Here is a 10,543-nt window from a genome sequence, read left to right as displayed (position 1 = left end):
AATAAATAAAATCTTTAAAAAAAGAAATAGTTATTAAAAAAAAAAGAAAACATTGGCATTAAGCAACACACTAGAACAGATGGACTTAATAGATATATACACAATATTACATCCAAAAGCAACAGAATAAGCATTCTTCTCACATGCAACATTCTCCAGGATGTTAGGCCACAAAATTCATGTTAGGCCACAAAATTCAAGAAGACTGAAATCATATCAACCATCTTCTCTGACTACAATGGTATGAAACTAGAAATCAATTACCAGAAGAAAACTGGAAAAACCATTAAAATGTGGATATTAAACAACAGGCTAATGGGGGTGCTTCGCTGGCTCAGTTAGTTGGTAATGCATGCAACTCTTGATCTCGAGGTTGTGGGTTCAAGCCCCACATTGGGTGTAGAGATTACTTAAAAGTAAAATCTTTAACAAACAATAAACACCATGCTAATGAACAACCAATGGGTCATCAAAAAATCAAAGAAGAAATTAAAAAATACCTAGAGACAAATGAAAATAGAAATACAACACACCAAAATTTTTGGGAGATGCAGCAAAATGGTTCTAAGAGGGAAGATCATAGCAATATAGGCTTACTTCAAGAAACAAAAATATCACATTTAACTTTATACCTAAAGGAGAGAAAAAGAACAAAGGAAGCCCAAAGTTAGTAGAAAGAGGGAAATACTGAAGATCAGAGTGGAAATAAATGGAGAATAAAAAAAAGAAAAAGAGGGGCATCTGGGTGGCTCAGTCAGTTGAGCATCTGACTTGATTTCAGCTCAGGTCATGATCTTGGGGTCATGGGATTGAGCCCCATGTCAGGCTCTGAGCTGAGCGTGGAGCCTGCTTGGTATTCTCTCTCTCCCTCTCCCTTTGCCCCTTCCCCACCTCTCCCTCTCTCTCAAAGAAAAAAACAAAAAAACAAAATTAAAAAATTAAAAATAAAAATACCACTAAAGGTAAGTATAAAAAAGAAAAAGAAAAAAGAAAAGATCAATGAAACTAAGAGCTGGAAAGATAAACAAAATTGACAAATCTCTAGCTAGACTAATGAAGAAAAAAAGGAGAACTCTAATAAAATTAGAAATTAAAGAGAGGTTACAACTGACAGAAATACAAAGGATCATATGAACAACTATATGCCAACAAATTGAACAATATAGAAGAAATGAATAAATTCCTAGAAACATACACTTTTCCAAAAGTAAGTGTTCGAATAAGTGACTTCAGTAAATAGAAATAGAAAGTCTGAATAGACCAATTACTAGTAAGGAGAATGAATCAGTCATCAAAAACCTCCCAACAAATGAAAGTCCAGGACCAGATGGCTTCACTGGTGAATTCTACCAAACATTTAAGAAAAAGTTAATACTTATCCTTCTCCAAATCCTCCAAAAACATCAAAAAGGAAGGAACATTTCCAAACTCATTTTATGAGGGCAGTAACCCCAATAACAAAACCAGACAAGCCACCCCACACAACGCGCACACGCATACACATACACATTACAGGCTAATATCACTGATGAACATAGATGCAAAAATTTTCAACAAAATTGAGCAAATTGAATTCAACAATGGATTAAAATAATAATATACTGTGTCCAAGTGGAATTTATTCCAGGGATGCAAAGATAGTTCAGCATCCACAAATCAACATAATATACCACATTAATAAAATGAAGGATAAAAATCATATGACCATCTCTATAGATGCAGAAAAGGCATTTGAAAAACTTCAACATCCATTTATAATGGTTTAGAGGGAAACCATCAACAAAGATGGTTTAGAGGGAACATACCTAAACATAATAAAGGCAATATATGGCAAGCCCACAGTAAACATCATACTCAATGGTGGAAAGCTGAAAGCTTTTGCTCTAAGAACAGGAACAAGACAAGGATGCCCACTCTTGCCACTTTTATTCAACAGAGTATTGGAAGTCCTAGACACAGGAATTAGGCAAGAAAAAGAAATAAAAGTCATCCAAATTAGAAAGGAAGAAGTAAAACTATGACTACTTGCAGATTACATGATACTTTATATAAAAAACTCAAAAGATTCTACCAAGAAAGTGTTAGAAATAGACTTCAGTAAACAGGATACAAAATTAACATACAGAAATCCATAGTGTTTCTATATACTAATAGTGAATTATCAGAAAGCAATTAAGAAAACAATCCGATTTATAATTGCATCCAAAAAAATAAAATACGGAGATAAATTTAACCAAAGAGATGAAAGACCTATACACTGAAAATTTAAGACACTGATGAAAGAAATGGAAGAAGATACAAATAAATGGAAAGATACTCTGAGCTCATGGATTGGAAGAATTATATTGTTAGAATGTCCACACTACCCAAACTATAGATTCAATGCGATCCCTATCAAAATTCCAATGGTGTTTTTCACAGAACAAATTTAGAAATAATTCTAAAATGTGCATGGAACCACAAAAGATCCCAAATAGCCAAAGCAATCTTAAGAAAGAATAACAAAGCTGGCGGTATCATCTCTCTGATTTCAAACTACAAAGCTATGGTTATCAAAACAGTATGATACTGACACAAAAACAGACACACAGTTCAATGCAACAGAATTGAGAGCCCTGTATTAAACCCACACATAGGGGCACCTGGGTGGCTCAGTCGTTAAGCATCTGCCTTTGGCTCAGGTCATGATCCCAGGGTCTAGGGAATGAGCCCCGCATTCGGGCTCCCTGCTCCGCGGGAAGCCTGCTTCTCCTTCTCCCACTCCCCCTGCTTCTGTTCCCTCTCTCGCTGTCTCTCTCTCTCTCTCAAATAAATAAAATCTTAAAAAAAAAAAACCCACATATACATGGACAATTAAGTCATGACAAAGGAGCCAAGAACATACTATGGTGAAAGGTATTGGAAAAAACTGGATCACTATCTTACACCATACACAAAAACTAACAAAATGGATTAAAGACTTGAATGTTATACCTGAACATAAAATTCCTAAAAAAACAAAAAAACAAAAAACATAGGCAGTAAGCAACCTGACTTTGGTTCCAGCAATAATTTTGTGGATCAGATTTAAAAGGCAGGGGAAACCAACGCAAAAATAAAGATTACTTCAAACTAAAATGCTTCTGCACATTGAAAGAAACATCATCATAATGGAAAGGCAACCTACTGAATGGAAGATTTCTGCAAGTCATATATCAGACCAGGGATTAATATCCAAAATATATAAAGAACTCAAACAACTCAACAGCACAACAACAATAAAAAACAAACAACCTCATTAAAAAATGGGCAGGGGATCTGAATAGACATTTAGTATATCCACAGATATGTGCAACCATCATCACTGTGAATTTTAGAACATTTTCATTACAGTGGTCAATTCTTAATCTTCCTTTTACTTGGCCTATTGACTGCAAGTGACATAGTTGATCAATCGCTGTCTCCTTGAAACATTGTTTTCACTTGGTTTTCAGGACTGCACACTCTCTTGGTGTTCCTCCTTCCCCACTGGCCATCTCCTTTCAATTGGCTTTGCTTTTCTCCTCCCTGACTTCCTTCTAGAGATTGGAGTGCCCCAGGGTGTAACCCTTTAAGTTCATCTTTATCTTCCTGGGTGATCTCATCTAGTCTCATAGCTTTAAATACCCTCTATATGTTTAGTCCTATCAAGTCTACATATCTAGCCCAGACATCTTTCACCATCTCTAAGTTTGTGTACAGAACTGCCTGCTCCACATCCCCATGTGGATTCTAATAGACAACTCAACATGTTCAGAACTAAAGCTGTTCCACCTGCAGTCTTCCCTACCTCAGCTGATGACAATTTCATCCCTCTTGTTGTTCTGGCCAAAAATGGTAGAGTCATCCTTGATGCCATTTCTCTCTCACATACCACATTCAATCCATCAGCAAATTCTGTCGGCTCTACCCTCAAAATATTCAGAACCTTATCCCTTCTCCCACCTCATCTCTTACTGCCTGGTACAGCCGCCACCATTTCTAGCTCGAATTATTGCCAATAGCCTACTAACAGGTCATACTGCTTTTATCCTTGTCCCTCTACAGTCTACACTTAACACAGCAACTAGAGTGTTCCTTTGAAAATAGAGGTGATTTCATATTACACCTCTGCTCAAAACCTTGCAGTGACTCCCCATTTCACTCAAAGTAAAAGCCCAAGTCCTTATAATGGCCCACAAGGCCCTCAGCACCCGATCGGCCCCTGCTCCATTACCTTCTTGACTTCATCTCTTACTACTCTTCCCCTTACTCACTTTGATCCAGTTATGCCGGCCTCAACTTTTTCCTTAAACACTCTAGGCACACTTCTGACTCAGAGTTTGCAGTGGCTAGTCCCTCTACCTAGGAAGCATTTCCTCCAACGGTATGGCTTGGCCGATTGCCTCACCTCCTTTAGGGCATTGCTCAAATTTCATCTTCTCCATAAGGCTTTCTCTTATCATCTTACTATACAGTCAACCCTCTCCATCCTCCCCTACTTCCTCCTCCTCCACTTCCAAACCCACTTACCTTGCTCTATTTTCTCTTCTAGCTATAGCACTTACTACCTTTTAACATACACTATATTTCTTTCTTTTTTTTTTTAAGATTTTATTTGAGAGAGAGTGAGCACTGAAGCCAGGAGGAGAGGCAGAGGGAAAGGGAGAAGCAGATTCCCTGCTGAGCAGGGACCTGGACACGGGGTTTGATCCAGGAACCCGGCGATCATGACTTGAGCTGAAGGCAGGTGCCCAAACCACTGAGCCACCCAGGCACCCCAACATACACTATATTTCTTATGTTTATTTCTTAGGTTTGTTTATAGTGTCTCCTTCACCTCTAGAATATAAGCTCTCCAGGGGGTGCATGGGTGGCTCAGTCAGTTAATCGACTGACTCTTGATCTCAACTCAGGTCTTTCTCAGGGTCATGAGTTCAAGCCCTCATTGGGCTTCACGCTGGGCATGAAGCCTACTTAAAAAAAAAAAAAAAAAGAATGTGCTCTCTCCAAAGCAAGATATCTGTTCACTGATGTATCCCAAGGATATAGTACAATGTCTGGTACAGAGTAAGTGCTCAATAAATATCTGCTGAATGAATGAATGAATGAAAAATGTGGGTGATAATACCTACTCTAAAGTTATTTTAGGGATTAAATAACATGCAAAGATTTTGACACACAATAGACATCCAACGTATGTTAGATTCCTACCTCCTTTCCCCAAATATCTTTCCCATTTGCTTCCTCTTATAGCACTGCTCCTTCCCTCTTCTCTGAAAATTTTCACCATTCTAGGCTCTCCTTTGAGTTTAAATCCAGGAAAATCCAACAGAAGTCCACAGATGTCATCTGAGAAGAAAAGGAGCCTTGGGAGACCAGCTTTACCTACTGCCACACTGTTGTTTTATACATTAAAATATACACATTTTAGGCGTACTATCTGATGAGTTTTGACAAATGTATAGGTGATTTGATTTGGAGGGGAGGGCATTAAGGTCACCTGGAATTATGTAGGTCCAGGGATTTAGCAGAGGGATCCTAGATAGGAAAGAGAACTTCAGGGCTCTTGGAAAACATGCCCAAACAGGGACAAGTGGAGACATCAGGGCTGACCTGAAATTCCTGCAGTCTCAGTGCACCAGAATCTGAACCTCCAGAACGTCTAACAACTTCGTGGCACCTGTTGGACCTCGGGCCAGCTCCCATTCACACCAGTCTCACCTGTATAGGCCAGGGACTGGCCTGGGACTGAGTCCTCCCTTTGCCCTGCAACTCCCCTGCCACCACCCACACCCCCCCATCCCCGCCTACCGGTGGGGGTGGGAGGGGTCGGCTTCAGCCAGCGACAACCAAGTTTCACCGCTGCCTCACACCCACCTGGCCTGATTTTCTCTCCAGCCTCAGTTAGAAATCGTCTTCGGGTCCGCAGCAGTACTGCAGGAGGGAAAAAGCGAAAGCGCTTCACCAGGTGTTGTCGTCAGAAATATCCCTTCGGGTCCGCCATCCTCCAGTCCCTGGGGGGGGGGGGGGCTCTTGGCCTCTGAGGCGCGTTCTACTGAGCCAGCCCAGCAACCAGGCCCTCTCCCGCCCCTCTGCGTCTAAATCCCTCTAAAGGTTGCAGGTACAGCTTCACTTAGATACGGCAACTCCGAGTTCAGGTTCGCTGGGGAAACTGAGGCAAAACTGGGGAGGGGTAAAGTTGGCCGCAGACTTTCCCCCTGTAACTGCGATAGCCTCTTCCGAAAGCCCAAATTGGTGCGTGCCCATCCAAGAAACCCGTGGGGTGGGTCCGCGCAAAAGTCTAGGGGAAAGAGAAGCACCGCTCACGCGGCTGGGAAACCTCAGGGGTGGTGCCGGCTGGGGGTGGGGCCGGGGGTGGGGCCCGACGGAGGGCGGGGCCGACCTGGGCTACCAAGAGTGCCACCCTAGCCCTGCACAGCAGAGGTGGCGGTGGTGGCCCTTGCCTGTGGCTCTTGTTCGGCTTGCGCCTCGACCTCGCAGCCATGGAGGGACCCCAGGAGCTTATGAGTGGGAAGCTCCAGCTCTGCCTCACCCCCGCTGCCCGGACCAGCCTCCTGCTGTTCAGGCTGAACGACGCGGCGTTGCGGGCGCTGCAAGAATGTCGGCGGCAACAGGTGCGGCCGACCCCGGGACCCGTCTTCCCTAGCCTCTACCCCTCGGGATCTCGGGCCTCAGCCGGTGACCCTGGCGAGGGGACCTGGGTATGGGAAGAGGCATCCGCAGGCTCCGACCTTCCCACCTCTCCAAGTGAAGCCGGCGAGGCAGGTACCCCCTGGGCACCCGACGCCGGATGGTGGGAATGCCACTTCACCTGCATTCAGCTCGCATCTGCTCTCCCCGCAGGTTCGGCCCGTGATCGCTTTCCAAGGCAACCGAGGGGTAAGTACGGGCCTAGAGTGTGTGAAAAAGGCGGGGTGCGGGCAGAACAGAAGTGGGCTCCGGGAAGGTGCAGTCAGGGCGGAAGGCTGAGAGCAGTCACGGTCTGAGGAAGTTCCGAGAACTGAACCCCCAAGTGGGGCGGAGGGGGCTGCTAGGGTTGTGGTCCCAGGAGACTTCGGTTAAGGCGACTGTGCTGTCTCAGCCTCCTGGGGAACTCAAGCCCAGCTGCACCTGGTGTACTAACGAGCCCCGTGGGACCCATCTTCACTCTTAGGTTGGCTCAGGGAAGAATGGCAATGGGAGGGAGGGGCTGACTTCACGGGACTTACGGTTCTCTTTTTGCCCTCAGTATCTGAGGTTCCCAGGCCCTGGCTGGTCCTGCCTCTTCTCCTTCATAGTGTCCCAGTGTGGCCAGGAGGGCTCTGGAGGTGGCTTGGACCTTGTGTGCCAACGCTTAGGCAGGTAAGGGGGAACAGGTAGCAGGCAAAAAGGGTTTGTGTAAAGTTGGGGAAGCTGATTTCAGAGGTGCTTAAAAGTTCTCCATCCTCCTGGGATTTTTCCACCACCCCTTTCCAGATCTGGACCTAACCACCTCCACTGCCTGGGCCCACTCAGGGAGCGCCTCACTATTTGGGCAGCCATGGATTCCATCCCAGCCCCATCTACAATTCAGAGATATAATCTGACTGACAGTGCCAGAGATCCTGAGAGTTGGCAGAACACAGGAGACTATTCTGAAGAAGACACAGTTTCACAGCCACAGATGGCACTAAAAGAGGTGAGGCCAGAAACTGCAGGTAGCTGGAATAAGGTGGGGCAAAGCCTGAAGCCCAGGGAGCCAAGTGCCCCTGCCACTTTCCCTGCCAGGTGCCAGATCCACTGGCAAGCAGCCAAGGACAGTCACTCCCAGGATCCTCAAGGGAACACATGACACAGTGGGAAGTGAGGTACTTGGGACAGGGTGGGTCTAAGCTGGGAATCCCTGGTATCGTCTTCTAATCTCCACCCTAAAGGCTGTAGTAAGAGATCTTGGTCTTCATCTCCCATTCCCTCTTCAAATACCCCAGAAACCAGACCTATCTTCTGAACAGAGAACCTGACCAGGCACCGCCTTCCTCTGCTGGCCAGAAACATTTGGACAAGGTAAGTTGTAATAGCAAGGGTTTTTCAGAAATCTTTGTCCAGTCAGGCTAAAATTTTTAAAATTAGGAGCCTTCATTGTGATGCTCCCAAAGCTCATTCTATGAAATTAGTTTTCAAGAGTCAGGCAGACTAGGCTTTCTGGGTTACTGTTTATGTGACATTTTTCCCAACAGAAGCGTCCAGCACCTACAACCACTCTAGGACTAAAAGAAAAGAGACTCAGAACTCTGCCTTTAGCTCCAAGTCCCCTACAAGGGCTGCCCAGTCAGGACCTACAAGAGGCAGAAGATTGGGAACAAGAAGTTAAGGATGACATGGGCCCCAGGCTGGAACACAGTCCCTCCGTTCAAGCAGGTGAGTCAATGAGAAAAGAGCTGAACTGCCCTAGTGGAAAAAAGACCTATATGATCAATTTTGTGTCATCTTGCTTCCTTCCCAGATTCTGAATCCCCAAGCCCTGAAGAGGTACCAGATTACCTCCTGTGAGTCTCCTGCTACTTCCAATTTTATCAAGCCTTGTGCATAGGAGATATTAAGATAAACTTCCTGAGAGCTTGAAGCTTTCAGGGCAATGAAATTGAAGGTGGCAACTCTCTGCTTCCTGGCAGGCAATACAGAGCCATCCACAATGCGGAGCAGCAACATGCTTATGAGCAGGACTTTGAGACAGATTATACTGAATACCGCATCCTACATGCTCGTGTTGGGGCTGCAAGCCAAAGGTTCATAGAGCTGGGAGCTGAGATCAAGAGAGTTCAGCGAGGAACTCCAGAACACAAGGTAAGGAGTGGACCCAACATGGCTTTCTAGCTTTACTGGCCATAAATGCCCTGCTAATTGCCCTTAAGACTGTACAGTGACCCAACTGACAAGCAAGTCAGTTTTGAGAGAAAAATTAACCTCTATCATTTAGTAGAATGAGATGGGAAATTACTTCTTACTGGAGCTTTTTCCTCAAGGCTAAAGTTGGTGCTAGCATTTTCTTTGTTTCAGGTACTGGAAGAAAAAATAGTCCAGGAATATAGAAAGTTCAGGAAGGTAAGACAAGGTCTGGGAATGGTAGCAAAAAGGTGATCCTTTTGTTTGTTTTTTTTGACATGGATGCTTTTCTTCTGCAGCGGTACCCAGGTTATAGGGAAGAAAAGCGTCGCTGTGAGTACCTGCATCAGAAATTGTCCCACATTAAAGGTCTCATCCTGGAGTTTGAGGAAAAGAACAGGGGCAGCTGAAGCTGTCAGAGGGCTCTTTACCCTCTCTCTGCTCAGTGAGATATGAAGGAACAAAGCAGCTATGAACTACACAGAGTGCAACTGTCTGCTCTTATTGCTGAGTCCATGGTGGCAAGTACGAGAGTCGAACTTTTAGATTCTTTAAGGTCTGACTTTCATTGTTGCCATATTTTACTTCTTAGGGTTTGGGCCCAGTGCCAACACTCCACAGCTGTGCCCAGGAGAATAGGAAGAGTAGTAGAGGCTTGTCTTCTTCATCTTTAGTTCAGCCAAGTCATTTTCAAATCGTGAGAAATGACACCATTTCCAGGACAAGATACCTTGAGAACGTTAGAATTTAGCCTGGTAGCCTCCCTGAAGAAACAGTAATGAGAACTTTTGGTAACAGCTAAAATAACTTGTAATACACCTAGATATAATGGGAAAGGGCTTGGTTGTTCCCCTTGTACTGAAAGTGAATTCTTTTACAAACATGGCTGAAAAATGAAAACTGTTTGCTTCTGTGTCCTCTGTACAAGTTTATATGTTTTCCTTAACTTCAAGGTAACAGTTCTATCCATGAATGTCTATTTGAACCACTTCTTGGGTTCTCTAAAGAATTAATTCCCCAGATCCCAGCCGAGGTCTTATGAATTAGAACCTTCAAGGTTATAGTTAAGCATCTTTACTTTTTCAAAGCACTAAGGATGATCCTGATATATATTTTGCTATTAAGGCTCTATCAAATCCATCTTATAATTGACAGCTAGGGATTACAAAAGGAATAAAGTTCTCTTTTTCAAAACATAGAGGTTGAGGATCACCTACAATTAGGGCTCCTATCTGGAATTATCCAGTACTGAAAACTTTTAACTGCAGATAGGATTTGGATTTACCCACAAAAAGAGGGAAATTCATTTGAACAAAAGATCACATCAATCCTATCGTTTTTGTTCCTCATTGTTGCAGAAGAAAAGTGGATGCTTCATTCACAACCAGGAATGATACTGTCTTTCCCAGTTCCACTGGAGAGGGAAATTAATGGGCCACACCCTGTGCTTTGGGGGGGAGAGAAATGCACCCAGCAGTGTCAGCAATTCCTGAAACAACTTGGATGGAACCCCAACCTGATGCCACACCCATCCAGGGCATTTTTAGGCAGAGACTAGTCTTTGGGAAGTATAAACATGCTCAGCTGCATGGCAAGGGTAAACAGTAACCCAACCTTAGGGTATGGGCAGGGCCAGAAACGAAGCCCAAAAAGAAAGGTCCCTCACCTGCTCTAATCATCA

At 44.1% G+C, this 10,543-nt stretch overlaps 1 protein-coding gene across 1 annotated transcript; it reads left to right on the top strand.

Annotated features, from left to right (window-relative positions):
- Positions 1-6,411: 6,411 nt before the first annotated feature.
- On the top strand, positions 6,412-10,314 carry ELL3 (elongation factor for RNA polymerase II 3). The gene is made up of 11 exons (XM_025884436.2): positions 6,412-6,635; positions 6,865-6,900; positions 7,250-7,362; positions 7,477-7,678; positions 7,768-7,847; positions 7,968-8,043; positions 8,217-8,397; positions 8,483-8,525; positions 8,652-8,823; positions 9,037-9,081; positions 9,162-10,314. The coding sequence occupies exons 1-11, from the start codon at positions 6,504-6,506 to the stop codon at positions 9,270-9,272; spliced, it is 1,191 nt and encodes a 396-aa protein (XP_025740221.1). The 5' UTR covers positions 6,412-6,503; the 3' UTR covers positions 9,273-10,314.
- The last annotated feature ends 229 nt before the right edge of the window (positions 10,315-10,543 follow it).

Source organism: Callorhinus ursinus, unplaced genomic scaffold, assembly GCF_003265705.2.
Source record: "Callorhinus ursinus isolate GAN/ISIS: 27379988/994484 unplaced genomic scaffold, GSC_fseal_2.0 scaffold25, whole genome shotgun sequence".
Classification (NCBI taxonomy): domain Eukaryota; kingdom Metazoa; phylum Chordata; class Mammalia; order Carnivora; family Otariidae; genus Callorhinus; species Callorhinus ursinus.
The sequence above is the reverse complement of the archived record's forward strand: the minus strand, read 5'-3'. Positions and strand labels throughout refer to the sequence as shown.

Bases quoted from the DNA above. Each gene is read 5' to 3' on its own strand.
- ELL3 (XM_025884436.2), top strand. From the start codon at position 6,504: ATGGAGGGACCCCAGGAGCTTATGAGTGGGAAGCTCCAGCTCTGCCTC. The intron at 6,636-6,864 runs GTGCGGCCGACC...CTCTCCCCGCAG, and splicing joins AAGAATGTCGGCGGCAACAG to GTTCGGCCCGTGATCGCTTT. The intron at 8,824-9,036 runs GTAAGGAGTGGA...TCTTTGTTTCAG, and splicing joins GAGGAACTCCAGAACACAAG to GTACTGGAAGAAAAAATAGT.